Genomic DNA, 24,576 nt, shown 5'->3' on the forward strand with positions numbered 1-24,576 from the left:
TTATTAGAAAATTGTTAATAAAAATGGTACATGTATCTTTAAACGGTATTTTCTCTAACCTCTCCTTTAGAGAGAAATTAACTCTTTCACTTGCTTATATTAATATGACCATGTCATCACTGCAAGTATATTGCTGTTTTTATCTCATGGGAATAAACACTAATGTGCCACCTTCAGAATCATGAGGACTCTGGCAGGTAATTTTCTAGACTAGTGAGTTTATAGTTCACTCCTTTTACTGATATAACAGGATTGACTTTTACTTTAAATGGGTGACATTTACTTTAAATGTATAATGCATTTCCTTGACAACCACTGATGTTTTGCATAAGTGAATGTACATATTCAGTTCTGTAATGGAAGCCAATTTATTAAGACAGCCTTAGTACATTGGTACACATCAAGTATACTTTTGTGCTTCAACGCTCGCAAACATGGAATCTCAGCAAGTTGAACAGTTTAAGGATAGACTAACTTATCATTAATATTTTCTCTGATAAATAAATTTGATATAAATCTAGAAGACACAGTGCTTTACAACAGCAAACTCAAAAAAGAAGAACTGAGCAAAAAACAAGAATTGCATCACAGAAAATGAGCAGTAATGCATAATATACAAACTGTTGCCAGAACAGAGGAATACAATAGGAATATAGAGAAATAAACAGAAAGAAATTGTTATAAACGGGTTTATGGGTTTTGTTTTGTTTTTTGTTTTTTTGCAAAGCCATTCATCAGTGGAAGATTTAACATTGCACCAGAAGATAAACTAACAGACAAACCAAATATATAGTTGCTATTTTTCCGGTTTACTACTACAACTACAGCTAAAACATCACAAACACATTGGCTTCACATTGGCATTTTCAAAGGAAATGTTTTACTACTTCACAGTCAGAAATATCACCAACCAACAGTGAGACGTTAAAACATCAACATATGGCATATACAACACATTACTCAGTGCATGGCCAAGTGAAACATTGTTTACTAACCAATGAGAAGACTTAATCTGACAGGATACAATACTGAAATACAGCTGGCCCTTTTTTTTTTAAATATTCTTCAAACATTTGCAAGCAATGGCCTTTTTGACACTAAAATGTGAGATCTGCAGAGGAATAAAACGAAAGGTTGTGGCAAGTAAATTCAGGCAGATCTGTGGCTGGAGGAGAGATGGTATCCGCATTCGCTTACTATGTACAGTGTCTCTCGCACTTTGCCGGATGATTCCGTGACAAATGACTGCTTTGGTTTCCTTCTCTGTCACAGATGTCCCATTCGCTTCCCAGTAACTGTCAAAACCACATTTACACCAGCTAGGGGCACTCTCTGTCTTAGACCATTGCAGCCACAAAATAGATTCCATAGCATGCACATCTAACAGTATACATCCAGGAGTCTAAAACCAGAGCTCAGAAAGACAGCAGTTCAGCATGTAGCATGAGAAATGATATAGTTAATTTCTTCACTGACTCTCTTATACATACAGTCCCTCCCTCACCCACAGTCACTGGAAATCACACCAAGCAACTAAGGAGTCAAACAAAGTAAGTCTTTACCATTTACACATTCTAGCAGGTTTCATAGCATACAATATTACATTTGGTACTTTCAGTTTTAAATTGCCTTTGATATTTAAACCTTATTTTTGACAGTTTATTCATTTGCATCCATTGTAAAACATGAGAATACTTACAATGATTTTTTTTCAACATACTATATATATTTATATATATAACTTTTTTTGTCAATGTTGCCATTGTTTCATTTTTAGCTTTTTTCTTTCGAGCAAGATGCATACACAGTTATATAGGAGCAGGGGTGTCTGTTGGGTGATGGGGCAGGTCTGGTTTTAGCTTGTCTGATCCTCATCTGGTTTGTTCATGGCCTTGAGTGCATCGAGGAGCACGGTAGGAGTGAAGATATGGGTGGAGCCTGCAGAGAGAGCAGCCATGGGGAGAAACGGAGAAGAACAAGCACAAGAATTAGAACTGAGCAGGTACGCCAGCCAACCTCAAAATGTGTTTTCAGCTCTTATATCCATTTCAGTATAAAATAATAGTTAATGTGAGATGAAACCAAAATATATCATGAATGTTAAAAATGACATGAGAGGAATTCAGCTTTCATTTAAGCAATATTCCTACAAATTCTTCAGAAGGACAGAATGACTACAAACCAAGACATCTCACAGTAGGTCCCATCTGTAGACGTAGGTCAGCCCTAAAGGCATATGAGCTGGACTAAGACATGCTTAATAGTACATAAAGAGACCTATAGTCCATTAAGTGCTGTGAATATAATGTAAGAGTGGAAATGAGTCTGTCTTCTTCAGATACATAGCTGAAGACACATTTCTAACAGGAAATAATAGCTTAACAATAATAGTAGCTTTACAATTATTCGAACATTTGTCCCTCTTAGATATGGAGTCCTCCTTATAATGGTCTGATAGCTTAAACTGCATTGTTCATAGACCATTGTAAACAGCTGGAACAAATGTTTCATTCAGTCCATTTTGGTGTCCTTGTATTATACATGTCAGTTGTTTGTTTCTTTAGCAAAGCTGCACATTGTTGCTACGTCTGTTCCAGGACTACCCAGCAGCTGTGTAGCAGTGTCACACCTGCAACGTGGGCAGTGGCTGCTAAACAGACCAGTTAACGGGCTTAGAAACAACCCAGAGGAAAAAGGCTATGCAACTGAAAGATTTGCACCCTGACAGAGTGGATTCGATATGGATGAAGGTGCAGCGCTGGGTAGGTAAGTTAACTTGGCACAGACAGTTGACTGGTCTTGCTTTGGTTCTGACTGGAAAAAACTCACTCACGTGTTAACCACATAAAGCAATCATGCAGCTTTGCTGTGCTCTGTCTAGAAGCACAATGAACTATGTAGCTCTCATGTGCTTACGAAATGAAATGGACTTTAATAAACAAACAGAAAAGAAACAAACTTTAGTTTGTGGAATATAAAATGGTTGTGCAGTTTGGGATGTGTTTAATGTCAAATAAATGGGTTTAGGGTTGGTATAGTGCACTTGATGACAATTTTCAGTGAGATCATTCAAAAATGATAATCTGGTTTAAAAAGAATTAAAAGGTTATAGCATTAGAAGACTTAGTTTAATATGTCATTATTAGATATGGATGTAAGCATGCCTTTGAAAATCGCAGAAATGCTCAGAGATGCAGTGTGGTAAGATACTCTCTTTGTATACAAATGATTTAAATTAGTGCAGTAGTGTTTTGTTTATTAATTGTTACTTTGCGTCAATCAGCTTTCCTCATATTCAGCTTCATAATAGACATGATTTAGAAAAATAGGAGCACTGAAAAAAAAAGAAGTTAACTATGTATGTACAAGTATGTTTTTTTGTGTAGTCATAACTATGCAAATATATAATAGAGTACCCAAAACCAGAGTACAGTAATTTTAGGCATTATAGAGTTTGCATCTTAAATGAATACAGAAATCTTCAGTCAACCCTACATTACTCAGAAATAATATTTTATATTTCCTGGATGGCTGAAGAACTTTTAGGAGGTCAGTCTTAAAATGAACTGCAAACATGAACACCAATGTTAAGTAACTCAAAATTATTCTAAAGCTATACAGCGATACTGATGACTCTATAGAGTATAAAATCGGTTTGCAGTTGTTGTCTTAAAGTATGAAGAAAACACACTGCTTGATAGCTGACCATTTTAAAAGACCCACTGATGAATCCTGAAGCTCTGGTTAATATTGGGCCATCTAATAGAGTGTGATCATGAATATCCTTGGGTGGGGGAGGTGTAATTGTTGGATCTACGTTGATCCAACATTGTTTAAGAAATATGGTTCAACATGAAATTAAATGCAGTTGTATTTGTTCAATGTCACCAAAGAAAACAATCTCATATATGCTTTATTTTTATGAAGTAAAATTTGGTTTATAGTTGGTTGAAAAACAAATCTCAACCAAACCTAAATGTATCAAACTGATTTCAAATTAATATCTGTACTGAAATGGATTCATAGCCCCACAGGGGATACTGCACATTTGAGGCTACGTTCACTTTACAAAGCCACAATGTTCAATTACAGTTTTTGCTCATATCGGACTTGCCCATCTTGAGGGTTCGCGTTCATAATTTGTAAGTGACCGCATCTGTCTCCGAAGCAGCACGCGTGCGCACTTTTGTACTTTGCCCGCGTCACAGGCAGCAAAAAATTATTTTATTTGTTGGATGAGTCATGGTGTTAAAACCATCAACAGGACGCTCTAGTAGCTCAGGTGTGCACCGCATTTTGTTCTGGAGGACGGAAAACAGCTGTGGATGATCAGATCGACGAATCGGATACGTGTCAGGTCTAGGACCACACTGGTAAACGACTCAAATCGGATTAGAAAAGATCGGATTTGTGTGTCCACACGGCCCTGGAAAAAAATCAGATGTGTCAGATCAGTGTTTCATTTTACGCTGTGAAACGTATGGCAAATCCGCTTTGTAACTGGATTTGGCCGGATTCGGTTTACACTTTTCATTAAAAATGCGTCTCCACTGTAACGATGCAAGATCCGACCAAACGTATGAGTGTAGAAAAGCACACCAAGCCACACGCCATTTCGACGCAGAAGGTTTGGCAGCTGCCGTAATTTACTCCATCGTATACGATGCCAGACATTCAATTTAACGTATGAGAAAGTGTCGCGTCGGCAGCACTTGTGAAAGTGTTATGCGCTTTATGCAGATATCGTTAACTCGTTCAGTTTGCACTTGTATTAAACGTGTACATCCGTATGATCACCCCTGAATGTGGTTTGAATGATCATATCGCGGTGCGGCGAGTGTGTGCCGCCTTGGCTGTTCATGCGGTCAGGTAAAATCCGAGCATGATCCGATCATCTTAAACGAGGTATAAACAGATGTAAAGTCGTATTCGAGTCATTAAGCTTGGAAATATGAACGTAGCCGTTACTGTTCAAAAGATTTCTTTGTGGAAGTAATAGAAATTACTCTTCTCATAATTAGCAGGACCAAATTTAACTGATGTAAAAAAAAAAAAAAAAAATTAGGATTTTGTGGTGACTATTTAGCACTAAAGCATATTGAGAAAACACAGCTACATTTCAAGCTTTGGCATCTGCAGTAGAATCACAAAGCCAAATTGCTCTAATAAGTAATGCAGCAATTTGTCCAGTTTTGCAGAAGCAAAAGGAATGTGTTGTGTAGAATATGCAGACGCCCACTTGCTCATGTAGACTTGTGATATGCGGTGGTTTAAAGGAGCTGGATTATAGAAATAAAGCGTATGGAAACCAGATTGTCCTCTGAAACCCAGCATCGAAGACCCATTCTGAAACAAATTACTGTTGATTTGATGCAAGTGATTTTCTTGTATTTGTTGTTCAAAAACAATTGGAATATGATGGATTTCTAGGGTAGATTAATCTGCGTAAAAAGTGAATCAATTTTTAAAAAGCAGGAAGGGCAACTCTAGGAGCTCATCATGGCCCATAGACAAGTTGCCCCTGGGTTAGAGGGCATGTACTAGGGGCCGTGCAGGTTAATCCACCCAACGGAGAGAATGGGAAGCAGCAGGGATAGTGCCAGCACCCGTTGCATGGCCAATCCTAAGAGGCTCCACCTGCTGCAGATCTATGTGACACGGTAGTCTGACAACAGTGTCTTTTGTTGCAATGTGGTCTGTGGTTGGCTTGTGATCAGCAGCAGGTGGGACTTTCATTAGACTGACAGTTTGTTCATGCAATGAGCCTGATGCTCATCCCTGAAGGGGTGGGGTGGGTTGGGCGGAGGAAAACCGCGCATAGGGTGTGGTAGTAAGGAGGAAAAGAAAGCCCTTGTGCTGTAGCGGCTCAGAAAGGGCTTCTTTGAACGGCTGTTTTTACTTTCGGTGTTCTTTTTTCTCTCTCCCACCCTTCCCCCTTTCTCTCTTTCTGTCTCTCTCATTCGTCTGAGGGATTGGGGTCCTCAAAGGACACCCTAGTGGACTCTCTGAAGTCGGGGTGCCGCAGGTCCGTTAGAAATTTGGTTGGGGTGAGCGTGTGGGTGGAACCTGTGAAGGAACAAAGGTGGCTTCACGCTCAGCTTTCATCCAACACCGCATTCCCGCTTGCTTTCTTTTGCCACTTTTTGTTCATATCAAAGAAAGAGGGGGTAACGCAACTATTTCCACGCATCAATCTCTCATAAATCCAGGAATCCCAACCTCCTCCACCTGGTTTTGCCTTTTTCTCACATGTAGGTTAGGATTCAGAAGTATTTTTGGACTTATGGATTCCTTAGATAGAATGGTCTTGATATACTCATGTTAAGACCATCCTGTCAAAACAGCATGAAAATAAACTATACAAAAAAAGACTATATCACTATCTCACTAAGTTCAAAGGCATTAGGAAGTAAACTATGTTGCCTCAAGTTTAAAGCACTACTCTGCAGTACCATAGCTTCTACAAATGTGAATCTGCTATCCTTAATTTACATTGACTGCACTATATAGAACCGAGATGCAGACTCACCAATGATGGCCTCCCATTTGCCATTTGCTTGTGTGACCTCATAGGCGCAGCGCATCTCGCTGAAGGACACGCCTCCAATGATGAAGACGATGACACGGGGCCCAGTGCGGTACTCTCCAGGGGTCTTATTCTTGTGCCAGTGGCCATACCGGGCACTGCCAGGGAAGGGATACATTAACAGACAAGACCGCTGCTTTAATAGCGAAAGGCTGTCTACAGACCACGTTTCCTTAGGCAGGTGCTCTCCCGATAACTGATGCGCATGCAATGTTAGTGTCAGTTTGAGCAAACTAGATTATTATGCAAGTAGAATATGAATTAGTGACTTCAAGCAAGTGACGGTGAGGAGCAGTAGGTGGACACAGGAGCAACACAAGTTTACTGACGGCACCATACGTGACATTTCAGGGGTGTTCTACAGCCTAAGATTCAAAATCGGACCGTGTGGACACACCCTTCTTCCTCACACCTGTTCTCCAGAGGAGTCAATGGCAGGAATAATGAGCAGGAAACCGGTGCGAGCTTTGCTGAGCTGGAGTCCGATCAATGGGCCCATGTTGCGAGGTGGGTCAGACAGCCCAGTGTACACATACTGCCGTAGCTGGCCTTCTCCTGGCCCGTCGTCAGGGCGGATCGCATGCAGCGCAGTTATTACTGACAAGGGAGGGGAGGTTATATTCCTAGCGCGACTGCCTCTATATGCATGGGGCCTGATTCTTCTCCCCACCCCCGCAGTGCAAGCCACCAATCAGGGTATCGATCTCTGTGCTCCTCGCTCTCCCCCTCCAGCTGCAAATGATTATTGATTCTTTGCTACTTCTGTCTCCTCAGTTTCAGAATACTAGTGTAATGTGTGTGTGCGCGCGCGCATGTGTGCGGGTGTGTTTATGTAAGTGTGTACGCGTATACCTGACTGCTGAAGTGCTGAATGAGGAAGAAGAACGAGTTGAAATGTAAGGGTAGTGCTTAGTGTCCAGCTTGTCATCAATGGCATCCTGCAAAACCCACGCATGTTAGTAAAGAAACGCATATGTATGCACGCGCGCGTGCGAACATAAACGAACACCCACTCCAGAGCCAGTGTCCAGTCTGACCTCCATGATGTCCTTGATCAGCGGAGTCCAGCGGGAGAGCTGGTAGGTCTGCTCACTGACCCGCTCCTTGCGGTCCATCTTCTTCCCTCGGCGCAAGGTGGACTATGCAGACACACACAGGCAGAGCACACAGGTGAGTCAGGAGAGTTGCGGAGCACTCCTTGAGTCGGGGACCTCAGAGGCTCACTCACATCTGTGATGATGGGTACGCCCAGGTGAGCCATGTTTGTGATAATCTCGCTGTCCTCGGGCGGGATCTGTGCATGCTGGATCAGCTTGTTCAGGTTCTCCTCCGTGATTCCTGAGGGGCCACACACAAACACACAGCGTCCCAGATTAGCCTCAATACACGTAATCCACCAAGGCCGGAAATCTAAAGAACAGTGCACATGATCGCCTCTCTCTCCCCCTCACCGTTCTTCAGGAAAATGTAGAGCAGGATGATACGGATCTTGTCATAAGTGCTGACGTTGGCATCCAACAGGATGGGCACGATAGCCCTCATGGGGTCTTTGATCTTCTCTCCCTCGGCATCTGTTCCCATAGCCAGGTCCTGCACAACAAGATGGGTTTAGGGGTTCAGTTTCTATTCATTAATGTAAATATAACACATACTGTGAGTACTAAATGAAATATAAGTTCAGAATCTGCCTAGTTCCCACATAGTAATGGAAGTTAGCATTACACTGGTGTGGATAACAACTGATTTAATCTTTCTTTCCTGCTGCGTGAGCTACAGTAGTGTGCTACAGTAGTGTGGCGATGGTGCGTCTGCTACGGTGGCGTGGCGCTGGTGTGTGAGCTACCTGCTCAACACGGCACAGCTTGTCCACAGTGCCCTGGTAGTGCTTCATGCAGTCCTCAGCCAGCTGCAGGTGAGTGGAGTACTGCAGAGACAGAGGTTTCAAGCTGAAAGCTAACACAAAGGATACTGTGCATCTTCAGGAAGTCATACCTGAACTTCCTTGGTAGGAGCCTGGTCTGTGGTCAGTGAACCTCTCTTACCTTGCTAAGCTCCTTCTGATACTGTGGCATCTTTTTCAACATCTGAGAGAGGTCCCTCATAGTGGTCTGAAACATGACAAGAACCTTCATCAGCTGAGGCACACATGGGCTCCATTCTCTTATTACAGAAAGGAGAAAGTTGTCTATGCCGTTACCTCAACTGCCTAAATATCAACACCTAAAACAGTCAGTCCATTATGCTCCACTGTGCTACAGCTGTAAGGAGCGCTCCTCATTGAGTGTGTGCGCACGTGTGCAGTGTCGGTACGTGTATCAGCACTAATCCCGCTGCGGTCTCATAAAGTGAGTCAGTCATCATAGCTCAGACATGGCTGCCAACAAGCACTGAGGAACCAGGCCATCCTCCTCAGGCTGCCGTTCCTGCCCATGGATGACTTCCCTCATGCCCGCCCCCCTCGTTCTCCCCTCGTTCTCCCTTTCACCTCCCCCTTGCCCCTCCCTTCCTGTACCTTCTCCCCAGTGTTCATTCGTTTGCTGGCAGAGAACTCCTTCAGGGATTTTGTCACCTCCCTGCAAAGGAGAAGGCAGAACTGAAACAAGAACATTCTGCTTTAAACATGGAGAGGAAAGCTGAAAGTAGGTAGATGCAGGTTGGGGAAGAGGGAGCACAAAGAGGAACGCGGAAATAGGAGGAGACAGATGAGGAACAGGAAGGGAGGAAGGAGTCCGTTACTCACTGGGACACCTCGGCGATGTGCTTGTGTCGCAAGGACACCCACAGGTCATCGTCCTCGTGCAGCAGCACCTCCTTCTCCCTGGAATCTCCCATTCCGCTCGTCTCGTACCTGACAGAGACAACGCGCGCTAAGGCAAGTTTTCTCTTTTCTCATCCACTTTTTTCAGGCACCTGTTTTGGAGCTTCCTTCGCCCAACCCCACCCCCCACCCCGCCCAGAGCGCGTCCGTGGGGTCGGGTTGCCCCTGTGCACGCATCGATGCGATCCCGTCAATGCACAACCACGGCAGTCGCGAGAATCTCACTTGTAGACATCGTTCTCGATGGGGAGCAGGTCGTATCCCATGGCCTGGAAGGTGAGCTCATGCAGGACGGGCGAGACTGGGTCGAAAGCCCGGTCCAGGATGATGAGCTGAGAGCGGGCCTTGTCTGGACCCTGCAGACAGGAAAGGGGGAGGAGGGTTACATCCTGTACCACCAGCCGTAACAGCCCAGCCTGGGGGGGTCCTTCTCACTTACCTCTCCCATTGTGGGGTCATCTGCCTTGTAGGCGTCCAGTTTGTCCTGCACTAACTGAGCCAGGGTGGCATTGTCTTTGTACTCCCTGCATTTAAAGACAAAAGCATGCAGGCAGTCAGACTGCATTTCCCATAGGTGGTTACTGTGACCATAGTGACTACCACTGGCTCAGCTCCAGTATAAATATAATTGAGCCCTCCTAGTGTTATTTTCCAAAATGATGATAAACGTCTCTACTTCAGCAGCGCATAAGCACTCCGACTGTACCATGTCCACATGAATCCTTCAAAACAGGAGTTTTATTTTCTTAGAATACAGGGACACTGAATATTAACCACACGGTATGGCAGGAAGGGGGTGTGGTATTTGTGTTGCCCCCTCTCACCCTCGGTATCGCACAGCGGGGTACTCCTTGAGCGTAGCACACAGAGTGGCCAACTGCTCAGCTAATCTCTCCATCACTGGGTTCTTCATCTGTGTCTTATGAGGGCTGTAGAAACTCTGAAAGGCATCAGGATTGTCCAGAGAATACACCTGGACACACACACACACACACACACACACACACACGCAGACTCATTATCAGTACACACGTTATATATGAACATCTTTATTTAAGCAGTTGAGCCACACACTGGACACACATCTCTGAATTGTTCTCCTCTCTCTCTCTCTCTCTCTCTTTCTCTTCCGGCAATGAAGGACCTGATAGCAAACCCACACTGACGGGCTCCAGGCTTTCAGACCCCCAGACCTTCTGTTCTGCCTTTGTGTCTCCTGCTTACCCTTCCCTGCTATCTCTCCCTTAGTCTCCACACCTCTCCTGCGCTCCCGTCTTTCCGCTCTCTCTCTATCTCTCTGTCTCAATCTCTCTCCCTTTCTGTACCAGTCCTCCTTCACTGACCCTTTCCTCTATTTGGACATGCTGACACAACCGCCCTTCTGTTCAGCGGGGGGTTTCCTCTGATACCTCTTCCTGCCCATGGCTGGCTCTCATTGGCTGTCAGTCAATGTGAACGCTGCTTTAGCCAATGATGCGTCTCTGAAGAGACAGGCTTGACAGATTGCAAGCTGCAGCGTCACGCCAAGAGCAAAGCACAGCTCCTGAGTCCACTGAATTAATCATTGCAGACAGCATCAGCAGCAAAGCACTGTGGAACAGACAGCCCCCCCTCCCACCCCTCCACCTTCCGAGCTGTTCTGGATCTCTCCGTATATGCAACCAAAGCCAATCTCACCAGTGCATTAAGTCAATCTCTGTTCCGCCTGGCCATCCTTCCTCCTCTCCTACTCAGCAGAGCTCCGTCATCCTGAAATGGTCTTCCTCTGAAACCCCGACTCTTGCATGCTAATTTCAGTGGCTGATCTATTTCTTACTGCATTGGTGTGCAGCAGAAGTCATGCTTTCTCATGTCTCCTGTTTCTCACATTTCTCTTTCTCTCTCTGCACTTCTGTGTTTCTCACCTGCGACTCATAAGGCAGGAAGGCAATGTTGATCTCGTTCAAGGTCTTGATAAACTTGGAAGCCCGACTCTTCACCACTTCATTGAATAAGGGGTCCGGGCAAGCTGCAGACCACACACAGAGCTTATTGCAGCACCTCCTTAGCAGACACTGCTTCTAAAGGCATCAACGTCCGTCTGACACCGTCTACACATCCCCTAACTTACCGAAAAATTAATTTTTCCAATTTTGGAAAATAAGTGAATAGGTTTATATAATGATAGGGATATATTATTACATAACATTTATTTTTAATTAGCTTGTAATGTTAAACTGTTTTTCTCTCTCTCTCTCACTCTTTCTTTCTCTCTCCCTCTCCCTCTCTCTCTCCCTCTCTCTCTCTCTCTCTCTCTCTCTCTCTCTCACTGTGAGCAAAGCCTGGCTCTGAGCCAGCTTTAATGATAATGTGTTTAGCATCAGGTATTATGGCAATATTGCACACAGGGCAATATTTCCCCTACTCACAGTCAGTGAAGAACACATGAGCCCCCTTGTATTTCGATGAATGTGGATCTTTGAAGTCAGTCATGAGGGTCTGTACAGACTGCAGAGACAGACAAAAAAAAGGGGTTGAGAAGCCGTGCATGTGTACATAAATGCATGCAAGTTGACATTTGTTGTGTACGTGCGTGTGCGCATGTTGCCATGGCATCAACCCATGGTTGTTTGCGTAGGCTGTGTCAATAATGTGTTTGGTGCTGTGCTGCTTCATACAGTGTGCAGCATATGGTCAGCGTGAGCCGTGAGATCCCGCTGAGCGACTGCAGACAGAGGGTGTGAAAAGACGTACAGCTCTGAACTGAACTGTCGTCAGGTCTGGCTGCATGTTCTCTGCATTGTTCGGTCTGACACGTCTGTTTGTTGTTCGTTTAGATCAGAGAGATCTAAGAGCAGAAGAAGCCATAACTGAGGGTGAGGGGTTATACCTTCTCAGTAGGAGTGATCAAGTAAATGGCCTCCAAGGTGGGAAGAGGCTCTCTCCGCTTATTTATGTCTTCAACGACTGGAAAAGGAGAGAGAGAGAGTGAGTGAGTGAGTAAGGGAGTGAGTGAGTGAGTGAGGGAAAGGTGCAGTACGATATTCTGCATTTGTCGTTGCACATTACATTCACATTGCCATTTAGAACTATGGGTTGTAACATAATAAATTACTCTCAACAAAATACCTTCAGCTAACTTCACAGAGCAGCATTCTGAACTATGTAGCCTGGTATATACAGTACTAAGAGCCTGAGGTGAGAGAATGGAGACTGTGTGTGTGTGTGTGTGTGTGTGTGTGTGTGTGTGTGTCATGAATATAAAAGTCCCAAAAGGAGTATGATGACGTACTTGTGATGCCCTCTGTCATGATATCAGTCATTTTACAACAGGAGGAGAGCATGCGCATGCTGAGCTGGTCCACCACCAGGGCCTGTGCAGAGGTCACACACACACACACACACACACACACACACACACACACACACAAAAAAACATTTAGTATGAGATAATGCTGTAATTTAAGATCATAAGATTGACTGAGAAGCAAAGACTAGGTTATGAGTTTCCTGTACAGTTTATACCATAGGCAAATATTGTTTATTATTTGCTTCTAAAGTAAAAGACTTTTTTCCAGGAGTGTATAAGCTGGACTGAATGAAGCAGGAACACCTGTGACTGGGAAGCAGAATTTTAAAATTCAGCAAATGATCATTAAGCACCCCAGCATTACTGTGACTGATCTCCCAGCTAACTTTAACTAAAATTCACTCAACTTGTAGCAGACTCTCCCGTACATTTGCCAATGTTGTATCTGTAGCTAGGTCTAATGAATTGCCTCTATTTTGCTTCAAAAATCAGAATTTTAAAATCATGATTTCTCATGTCTGTGTTAATGTTTAAGAGAATTGTGTTTAAGAAATACCCAGTTAATCCAGTTGTCATTTAATTTAATTCGAAATGTAATTTGTTATAAATAAATAAGAAATTAGTCCTACCTTCCATTCACCCTTCTTTTTCACCTTCTTGATGACATCATTCATGATTTCTGTAAAGAGTTTTAACAGTGTTTATCACTTATCTGCCTGTAAATCACAAACTGCTTAGCCATTTTCAAAGCTGGTACTGTGAAACATTTGATTGTGCCTCTTAGTAAAGAGTTTCAGAATCTTTCCATTTACTTGATAAGCCTCATTGCATGTGTGATGTTTCTATCCATGTTGTTAACAGGTTTAGATGGATTTAATCTCATATGAACACATGGGACTACAGCACAATTGTGTGTTCTCATCCCTTCCTGGTCATTTCTCCAGCACTTCAACGCTCTGCTTCTGGCAGGCGACATTTAAAAGACAAACGAGCATCTCCGTACGATTCCTGCATGCATAAACGCAGTGCACCCACATTCACGTACAATATGGCTCTATCATCAACGTGACGAAAAGAGTTCCAAGACAGGGGTGGGCGATGTCTATGTAACTACCACACCATGATGACATCTATAGGGAAACATCATGACAGACGATGACATCACAGTGGGGGGGAGGGGGTGTGTGTGTGTAGTTTTTCAATTAATTGCCTTAAAATGTAAACAGTATTAGTTAAATTAGTAGGTAAAGCATTATTCTAAATATTATTTTTAAATGCCTACATGAATAATGTAAGTATAAAAAATATTTTAGCATTTTAACGTAAATTGTATAAAAAATAAAGTAAAAAAAAAAAAAACTGATTTACACACACAAAAAAAAAAAGCAAATGGCTGATGTATGGTTTTTTTTTTCCGTTGTATGGACTGGACACTCCTTAAAATATATATTCAGCAGTTTTATGGCTCAACTTAATCTCCAGCAAGTCATAAGTAATAAATATAGTTTTCTAAATTACAGCAAAGGGACGAATTATATCAGGAAGGGTTCTCGCTGCTGTCTTTGATGAGGGTGGAGCTGAGGCTGAGACGATGCTGGCTCAACATCCTGATGTCTCATCCACCAACGATGGACAACAGTATTGATTATTGACCCAACCCTATTCCAAGGCTGTCCATCATCCCTCAGTTCTCCCTTTCATGCACACACACACACACACACCAGTCTGCCCTGTGCGCTGGACCTGCTAGCCATTTTCCAATAATCTGAGCCCTCTCCTATGCCAGTCACACATAAGCCTGACTGCACTCCCAAGTCCTGACCTTAATGTCAATTTCTCTCACGTGCTCTCTCTCCCACTCTCTTTATAAATTACATTTTTACTGCTTGTTTAGGCTTTCCATTTTAGCTGGCTTTCAAATGTGTATCTATCAGGTTGTACTGAATATAGTAAATAAAGTATATTGAATATAATAATAGAATTTACCAAGTCATAAAGGTCACACTGACAGGCGTGCACAAGGCAAATTCAAGTCTACAGCTACATTTTGATACATAATTTACGCAGATAAAGGAGCCTTTCAGTTATTATTTGTAAATTATTTTCACTTCACAATCAGTAAAAAATAAGTAATCTTTGTAAATGCATTAAGATAAAATATAACAATCCACACATGACAATACGACGATGCACTAGAAATTTGATGTAATCATTTTTTTTTTAATGCTAGAGACTGCATCTCATGATTTAATTTAGAAATGAAAGCCAGAGCCATAATGGACTGGCGCTGTCTAAAAAGGCAAATCAACCACACAGGCTGCTAATGCTTAAGGGCAAAACCGTGGTCACGTCTACAGCGCTGCCGCCAGGGAGACAGGAAAGGAGCAGACAACAAACGAGAGCAAAATGAGAGCGTCTCTGAGGGCATTGCAGAAACGCAGTAAAATCTGGACCATCAGCCTTTCACACCCAAATCCAAGATAGAATCACGGGGCTGATCAGTGCCATACGATGTCAAAAGACTAAGGAAATAATCTGTGTGGAATAAAGGTGATTTGCTTGATATTCATAACCTGATCACTCTTTCTCTCTGTCTTTCTCTCTAATAAGTAAACCTATCATCCTGGGATCGTATTAAGGCAGTCATGTTTACACTGTGAGGCCACTATTAGCCTGATTGCTGATTGCATCTTGCTGCAGCGTTACAGTAAATAACCTCAGACAGTGTTTGCAGTTTGACATTTGCGCTGCCGCAGCGAGACCGCTAGCCGCTAGCTTGCTCCAGATGGATCGTAGCTGTTGATATGAACGGTGAATGCTGAAGATTAGCAAACTGCTTAAAAAAACTAACAAGATTCTGCATTTATCCTGGTCATTTATAAGAAGTTATTTTGAGCTAGTGTGTGTGATCAAGCTGCACATCCCAGTGTAAGCAAGACCCTGATCTCCTGGGGAAGAGAAAGACTTTCCAGGGTCTCTATAGACATTTCTATGAAACTGATAATGTGTCAGCAATTGAGGAAAACTCCTATTACTTGCATTACAGCTTGTTTGTGTGTCACAGAGCTGTATGTCCACATGACTGGAGCATTCCAGCATGTGCCATACATGTGCCGTTTATCAGCATGGCCTGTTTCGTTTGTCTCCACTCTGTCTTGCTCTCCTGGCCTATATTTCAGTCTAATCTCAGCCGCTGCTCATTCCAGCCACCGGCACTACGCCTACTCTGGGCCAACCTCAGATATTTCCGACTTTCCATACATGCAGTACCGTGTTCAGCCACATATCCTTTGGCCTTTCATTTCTTTTCTCATCCACACAGACGGAACCGATGCACGAGCTGGCATCATCTATCATGGCTTCACACACCATGGCTCCCGTGCCCTACTGTAGGGGCCTATCGTTTCATGCCATCGGTGGATGCGGATCAACTCGTGCCAGGCTCATCTCTAAATGATGTCACCACCATGCCTTTCATTTGTCTGCTCCATATATTACATTATTCAATATTTTAGCCAAATCGAACAACGGTACCGCCAACATACCTGGCGTCTGCATGAGAACTGTCTTATTTGTCAGTACAGTTTGTGTACTGCTAAGGCATAATGCTTCTCCGTCCCTTAATTCTTTATAGAATGATCAAACCTGAGGTTTATGTTACATTATATGCTGACAGAAACAATTCTCTCTAATCCCAACTCTGTTATGGCTGTTCTGTATGTACAGTCAATGCATGTTCCCTATGCTTACTGAAGTAAACTCCATTTCATTGGTAATGCAGGGAGATGGTTCCAAGAAACAATGTGTCAAAAAGACCAGTGTATGTTTTCCAGGAGAAAAGGGGAAAACATTAGTCTTATTCTGACTGTTTCAGTTTTTTTTAAATCATCTACAATAACCAACAGTTGGATTGCTTATCTGAAGCTTTTGCCTGTAGGCCAACAGGCCCGGTGAAAACACATGTGAACTGTTGGACTCCACTGACCACATTTCCCTTTCTGTTGAATTGCATTACTGAAGTATTCTGCTATAGATAGTTGTTTTTCTAGACATCTAACACACGTGTCAATATATTTTCCTCCATGTGCCATGGGAGGAAACACCAGAGGTTGCTGTGGAGCTGAAGGGCAGAGAGTCAGTGTAGGAAGTGTAGGGGATTTTGGCAGGGTGTCTGCTTTTTCCACACAGATCTTCACCTGCTACAGGAAGAGCTAAAAGGGCTGTTCTTCCACTTTCCAGGAATGCAGCAAAACATTCCTTGGCAGTCAAAACAGAGCCAACATCCACCTCAGTGTTTTAAGATTGGCTCAGCTGGTGGACAGAAAACAGTCAGTGCTAGATGGCTGTTGCTAGCTGTTCTCAGAATGCACTCGTGGAGGCATGGTTTGGACTGCGATCTGTACATATGTCGGACTCAAGGCTACAGTCCCATTATGTAATGCTGTCTGCACATTACAGTCAATAAGTACACCGTGTTGTACAGGTTCTTCAGGCAACACAATTCAGCAGAGGAATTCAAATCACAGTCATCCAGGTCTTACAGATGTTCCACACTCCTTTTACCCATGAGTCAGGTGTGATGACACAGTGGCCAACCAGTTACATTAATAATTTAATTAATCAACTACCAGGGATTGCAAAGGAGCAGATTTGGATTTGAGGTCTCTATGAATCATAGGAGGACTATATAATAACCAAATTTGATATTTTCTGATTTGATTTTCTGATGTTTTGGCCCAGCTGGGTGTTAATTGTGCGAAGAGGAGAGATGCAGATGTTATCACAGGAGTGCACAACTGTATACCTAAAATGCAATGACCAGCTCTCCAACGCACCTGTTAAAGTTCTGGCTCTGATGCATTAACATATATAGTTCTCCCGGAGTCCAGCCTCCATCACTGTATTTGTGTAGGAGTGCACTGATATCTGAATCAGTAACTGGTTACACGAGTGAATTTTGTTGTGCATCAGTTTGCTGTATCAGTATGTATTGAGCTGGGTGAATTGAATGCATTACTCAGTATGACACTCGCCCCTAATCCACCCCCTACCACCAGCACAACTACTACAGTCCCATCATGAAGGACTATAAATTTAACCCTACGCTATCCCAGGCTCCCTTGGGGCTCTAGCTTCTGATTTCATGACCCACTTTCATTCTGCCTTGGAGGGTTTTCTCCCCTCTTAAAGAGACAGAGAGCTATTTATGTTCCTCTAGCTATGCTTTTCATAATTTTCATAATAATGTAAAATGATTTGTTAAAACACGCTGTAACATTTGTTGCAGAGACCACCGTTTGCTGTGTTCATAGGCTCTGATGTGTCGGTACCAACATTTTCTCAATTTACACTTTAATTCATCCAAATGGTTTAAATTCAAATTATGCTGTTTTTACCCTGATAGTTCATCCATATATATATATATAAACTGAGTGGGCCAGTGATCTGTCTCTATGCTGTCCTTGAGGAGTAGTGAGAGCTACGAGAGGAGGCTCAAATGAGCCCCTCCCTTTGATACGGAGTCCAAGGACAGCATGCGTCCGCTAAGTGAGCTGGCCCTTGGGCTGTTCTCCCAGTGCACACCTCCTGCCTGCTGAGTCATTATGCAACACGCTGCTCCCTCGCTCCTCAAGCAGAACAGGGGAGCAGGGACAGCATGGGAGGCCAGACACAGCAACCATCTGCATGGGCGAGTGCGGCTGAATCTCACTCAGACATGGCAGGTGGGTGCTGCCTCCGCAGGTGAGACAGATGCGAAGACGGCAGGTTTGCATGATAGTCAGTCCTGCGGTTCCAAAGAATTAGGAAAATAATTCTCCTGCATGTTCAGAATGAGTAACCTTACAACATGAAAGACAACTGACCTCCCCGGTCATCAGAGGTTTTGTAGATGAGCATATTTAATAGGAAGCCAGCAAATTCGAATAACCAGGAAAAAATAAATGCAATTACTAATGATAATTTATTTCATTTGGATAGAACCTTTTAAAAACGTTTACAAAGTGCTTTACACGACCAAGATCAAATTCAAAATCTAAACTAAAATAAGAGAAAAGAATAGGAGAATATAATTCATAAAAGAACAATAAGAATGGGGTGAGAATGTGATCCCTCATTCTACTGTGAAGGAGAATTCTAGCTGCAGATTAATGACAGAGCTCTTGAGCAGGTAAAATAAGAGAGCAATGCAGTAATCTAGCCTAGACATAACAAAAGGCCAGATTCTGTTGGCGATGGACAAAACAGACTCTAAAGAAATTACAGAGGTGATAATATGCAGATTTCCAGACCTCACCAAGATGGCTCTTATAATCTGATTCGCTGTATTCTGTTATATTACTACAATTGTTTTTTTTTCTCCATCAGCATGAACAACTCAGATCAGAGGCTTGTTATTTGCTTTTGTTCTGCGTGTATCATCTAGAACCATTTATATGAAAGTAATCAAAGTTATGCTTTCTGGAATTTAAGGGCAAATTGGTGAATCTGCAGAACTACTATGGATAGCTGCATGCCATAACATTGGAAACACACTATTCTAAACAAAAGGGCACAACACCGAGCTGCAGCCCATATCGCTCTCTGTGGACAAGGCTCGCAGCAGGGCTGTATTGCTTATCCACAAGTTTGATTTATCTGTCCCCTGCTCAGGCTCATTTTCATAGCAAGCTAATAAACCCTGTGTGCATGGCAGGAACTCTGGGTAATGTATTCTCTGGAGAGAGAGCAGGGAGATTGAACTTACTGCCTTATCTTCCTATCATTACATTAAGGATGCCTTTAACATTTACTCAATCTTAGCTCCAGAATGAAGAGCACATCAAAGCAGATAGATCTATAGTTCACAACCACCAGCAGAACTGTCACCACTTTGAAATGAATACTGAAGGAAAGGACAACAGTTCCATGGGTTGCATCAGCACATTTAGAATTCCTTTCAATAGTAACATACAGAGAGCTACCAAATGCTATTCCAAGTGTGAGGAATTGATTCATTTAGGTACAGTACTAATGATAAGGCACAGAGTTTAATACTAGTGCTGTCAGACCAAGAGAGACACAGTGAACAATCGTACTTCTGTATACATTCCATAATGGCTTTTGGGGATGCTGGAAACTGGGAAACTTCCAGACTCATCAGGTAGGGCTGGGCAGAGGTATTAAAACCCAACACAGCCACTCTCAGCCTTACAGCATACACACATCACAGTAAGACGCCATTACCCCTAGACTGCAATGTAGGTGTTGGACGCAGGTTAGCTCTCTCCTCATGCTCTCATCCATTCTTTCTACGTACATCCCCTCATCATTTACATCCTCTCCAGCTCTCTTCGGGCTACGCTGCACAGCACGGAAGCCTGACAACTGCTTCTTTTTTTTCTTTTTTCTTTTGGCTTATTACTAGTTATATTTATCCCTGCGCGTGTTAAATACGTCTCTCAGATATAGTGTGGAAAAGGCCTGCTAATGTGGCGAGTGGGAGGAGAATCTGAAAGCACCGCCAGAAGCTGTGCGTCCTCAGGAAAGGGACATTTTAGCAAGGCCGATACTCAGTAGCACCATTAATGGTGGAAGCATTTTATGTGACATACCACAATAGCACCCACGCTGCTTACAAAATAAGATGCATCAAATATGGCCCCATGCGATTGAGCGAAATCTCTGAGGACACCAAGGCCTTGGGTATACATTCAATCCCATCCCCAGCATGCCTGCAGCATCTGTATACAGATCAGACACACTGTGTGCATTTTTTGGCATTTTCTGTAAGATGTGAAAAACGTGTGCTTGAGCTCAGATGGTCACATAATGGATATTGTTTCTTATAAACTGATGAAGTTGTGTTCCTAGAGTCCACTCAGTCAGTCTTCAGAAATGTGAATATTCTCATGGGTTAGCTGAGACTGGAGGCTGCTGTTGTGCTTTCAAAATATATATTAAGATATTAATTATATATTAAGATATTAAACCTAAACTGATACATAGCTGCCAAACTAAGAGAAAATCTTCTGTGCATGTGTTGGTGCATATGTGTGTGTCTAAATATGTGCATCTGTCTTTAAGACACAAACTAAAAGTGGTCTATGGTTCTGTGGTGGGCCTGAGTTTATTGGTGACTCTAGCATGGCAGAAATATCATCTTGCTCCATTGCTCTTCTTCCTGAAACAAATTCTATAGCGAACCAGGGTCCTAGAATCTACCAATTCCTTTCATGAAACATGTAGCGAGGAACACAAAAGAACAGAATCATTTAAGAACTGGACTAATGAAAATGCAGGTCTCTTCACAACAACATTCTCAGAGATCCTGTCTTGGCCTAGTTCTGTTTTTACAGTCATTCAGTACCTAGCAGCCTACTACATGCTATATTTCAGTACCAAATACTACATTTTTATCTCCACAGCAAATCTGACCTTTGCTGCAGTAAGGATAAAAATAAGTAAACACATTTTTTTTCTGAACCTTTCAAAACCATTAAACACATTTCCAGAATGAATTAATGCTGGAAGTCATTTCAACATTTTACCAGTGAGCGGATTTCCCGCATGTTCAGGCTATGCAGTTACATGAGCAGTAGCTGAATGGCATCCGTATAATGACTAAGCACCACAATGCATTATTGCAGCTGAGTCTCTAACACATAACAAGCAGTGCACACCGCATTTCATAAACCGTCTCTGTTAGTAAGCTGTTCTCCAATTAGAGGGTCTACACGTTTGCTTACTACAGGGGAAAAAAAAAAAATCTTAGCTATTATGGAATTTATCATAGAGAAGAATGTGACGCATCTGTGCACTTCCCATGCAACGATTCTCTATGTGACCCTGCGCCCGGGCGCACAGGCCCTTACAGCAGTGCGAGGGGGCAACACCTCCCCACCAGAGCGCACTAAACCGCGGTATGGCGCGTGCGGCGGACAAAAGGGGCCCATCTTGAACACTATCATAATAAACGCGCGCAATCCAACAGTAACCTAATCCACAGCACCCCAATAGACGCGTTTACATACACACTAAGAGAAACGCATTGCAACCAGTAGCTACTGAGCTACTGATTGTGTGTTTTTATTCCCATTGTAGCGAATATTATGCAACAAAACAAACTAGAGTCAGAATTTTGCATCTGAAATGTTTGGCTTGTTTTCATCCCCCCAGCATTAGTTGTTTTCATCGAAATCATCGTGATCATGATACATATTCCTGTGGGAAATGTACTTTTACTTAGTAATCATAATTTTAATCGGAATGTCACACTCATTACTCATTACAAGCTGTTCCTTTTAAATACGCTTTTAAAATGAAGTAATCAAGCCCTGAAGAGCCTAATTGTTCATTCTATGTTTTTGATGGATTTCAAAAGCAGCTGTCTTAATCAATGGGGGGGATCTGTCAGGGAAGGTTTCTGCTATAAAATGCATATTCGTAGTACAAGAAGACAGTGGCTAAAATGGAACATTGAAATATCACTGTCAATAATCATTTTATTCGTTTGGTACATACTTATCAAGCAGAGCACTGCGAATTCAAAGTGAAAGACGTTTACGTATAATATTTTGCCTAATGGGTGTTTCCTGTGGTCCTTAAAATGGCTCAAAGAGCTCTCATATCTATACTTCTAAGGTCTCCGTCCATAAGGGGTATTAAAGCCATCCGTTAAATCTGGACAACCCGTGCATTCTCGATACTCTTATACACCATAGCTACTGCATATTCATGATTCTGTACAACACAGAGCAACGCACGCATCTTAGGGGTTAAATACGTAAGGCCACCAGCGTTGTTACCTTATTCTTTCCTAAACTGACCTGCTATGGAAATGAGTCTGTAATACATGGCTAGACAAATATGGGGAGCGGAGATTACACACATCAGAAGGGTGCGCATTTTGTGCTTCCATCTACTGTTATTCGGCTGAAGAAGATGCACCATTCCGCCATTTAACGATACCATCTGGAACTTCCCGGATATATTAGGCTATTCTTATTTAATCTTTTTTTTTTTTAAAGAATGGGAATTTCAGGATGTGATACGTTTAACCATTTGGGAATTCAAGCCACTTATAGCGCTGCTGATCAATGGCCGTGGGAGAGTTTTCTTTAATGTGAATGCTAATCCACCAATGTAATAAGAGAAGAGCAGGAGAGTTTCTTTCCTAAGCAGTGAACCTCTGATTATGGAATGATGATCTTAACGTAAAAAGCCAATTTAAGAAAAACCGGAATTGCAGTACAGAATCAAATCAGCGCCGCATAATTCCCGTGTTTAATGTCCACGCAAAATAAAGGGCGTTTCTGTGTTTGAATATCTTTATGCCAGCGTAGAGCGTTTCGTTTGCTATTCTGATGCAAACGCTTAAAGAAGCAACTTGCGTTTAGTTCATACCTGCCTGAATTACGGCGCGCGTCCGCCGCGCTGGATCCCCGAGAGAAACGTCCGAGCTATTCACCCCATCGTTCAGCGCGGGTGCACAATACCAACGCAACGACCAGTCGCATCCAGGGGGGTACTAAATGCGCAAGGAACGCGGAGGACACATGCACTGGGCCTAAGTCCCAGCATGCCTCTTGCACCGCATCGAATTTTTTTTTTTACCCCATGCTAAGAGCGTATTATAATAAATGCAGGTAATAATACATCGGCATACTTACTCTCGCCGACCACGGCCTTTAATCCAATGGGTGCCATGATGCTCCTCCCGAATGATAGTCCGCTCTCAGTATCTTCTCCTCCCTTTCCTCCTTGCTGTATTCCGCCCCTGTATTAGCCGAGAGAGAGCGAGAGAGAGCGAGAGAGCGAGAGCGCACCTCACATCGCAGCTGACTGCGGAGGTTCGACCGGAGAGGCAACGTCACTGCGTATCCGCCCCTCCCTATAGCCCGTCGGCAGCGGAGTGCTGCCTGCCTCTTTGCTGGAGGATGAGAGCGCACAACGCGGGGGTTTTCTACAGTGTTCCACATTGTGCTTGCCCGAAAAAGAACGTGCTTTGTAAATGTGCTTCCAAATATTTGGAAAATAATTCCAAACACAGCAAACATTCTGAATATTTGGAATATAATTCCAAATATAACAGATGCCTTTTACGTGAATCTAATTCATTTGCATACACGCATACATTTAAAGAATGGATATATATATACATACATATATATATATATATATATATATATATATATATATATATATATATATATATATATATATATATATAAAGAGAGAGAGAGAGAGAGAGAGAGAGAGACAGGGAGAGAGAGAGAGAGAACCTCTGTTTTTTTAAGAATACAGATCAAATACTTGTATCATGGTTATATGCTGCTCTTTTATGAGTTTTTTATAGAACATTTCACAAGGTTTAGTTTTCTTCCGAGATAACAGTGATTGACCGTTAAATCGCAGTTACCAAATGTGTCCACAAGAGGACAGCACAGCATTCCATTTCTAAATTTAGTTTAGCCAACACCTCCTTCCCTTCTAACTTTGATGTATTTAATTCTCATGTCGTTTAAATGTTGCCTGTATTCCAGCTAGCAAATGATGAGAAACAAATGTCTCGGACTTAGGGATTTCGGAATGAATGTCTCTTAAATGTGATCTGATGTTTTATAATATTCGTCTTTTAGTTTGGGTTACTTAGTAAACTACACGAAAAAAAATGGTTTAGTTTAGGATATTGTTTGTTTTGTAATGTAATGTGTCTTTTGCCGGTCCCTGTATGAGGTAGTATACTATTTACACCGGTACCGCACGTCAAGTAATATATATATATATATATATGTTTATTGGTTATGCGCGTAAATCAGTAGCTGTTCGGTCAGCACTGAAGTTTGTTTAGTTCTGGAGTCCCCACCCTCTTGAGTGTCGTGTCGCCCTCATTGAACACGTCTG

The 24,576-nt window shown here is 42.6% G+C and overlaps 1 protein-coding gene across 2 annotated transcripts; it reads right to left on the bottom strand.

Annotated features, from left to right (window-relative positions):
• Positions 1 to 349: 349 nt before the first annotated feature.
• On the bottom strand, positions 350 to 23,547 carry stxbp1a (syntaxin binding protein 1a). 2 transcript variants are annotated; one of them, XM_035527426.2, is made up of 20 exons: positions 23,343 to 23,547; positions 13,323 to 13,372; positions 12,676 to 12,757; positions 12,274 to 12,350; positions 11,813 to 11,891; positions 11,309 to 11,412; positions 10,229 to 10,377; positions 9,844 to 9,928; positions 9,630 to 9,760; positions 9,327 to 9,434; positions 9,099 to 9,159; positions 8,629 to 8,694; positions 8,430 to 8,510; positions 8,038 to 8,176; positions 7,815 to 7,924; positions 7,624 to 7,725; positions 7,439 to 7,524; positions 6,530 to 6,684; positions 5,900 to 6,066; positions 350 to 1,938 (listed from the first exon to the last, which is right to left on the bottom strand). In XM_035527426.2, the coding sequence occupies exons 1-19, from the start codon at positions 23,377 to 23,379 to the stop codon at positions 5,957 to 5,959; spliced, it is 1,812 nt and encodes a 603-aa protein (XP_035383319.1). In that variant the 5' UTR covers positions 23,380 to 23,547; the 3' UTR covers positions 350 to 1,938; positions 5,900 to 5,956. The 2 variants fall into 2 exon arrangements, with proteins under 2 accessions (XP_035383319.1, XP_035383320.1); XM_035527427.2 differs by lacking the exon at positions 5,900 to 6,066 and having other exon boundaries at positions 23,343 to 23,546.
• Positions 23,548 to 24,576: the final 1,029 nt, after the last annotated feature.

This window comes from Electrophorus electricus, chromosome 8, assembly GCF_041902795.1.
Source record: "Electrophorus electricus isolate QZ-2024a chromosome 8, ASM4190279v1, whole genome shotgun sequence".
Lineage (NCBI taxonomy): Eukaryota > Metazoa > Chordata > Actinopteri > Gymnotiformes > Gymnotidae > Electrophorus > Electrophorus electricus.

Coding starts and splice junctions, on each gene's coding strand:
- stxbp1a (XM_035527426.2), bottom strand. CDS start 23,379: ATGGCACCCATTGGATTAAAGGCCGTGGTCGGCGAGA. Junction 12,758..13,322: donor AAAAGAAGGGTGAATGGAAG/GTAGGACTAATT, acceptor ACCTCTGCACAG/GCCCTGGTGGTGGACCAGCT. Junction 11,413..11,812: donor TCATGTGTTCTTCACTGACT/GTGAGTAGGGGA, acceptor TGTGGTCTGCAG/CTTGCCCGGACCCCTTATTC.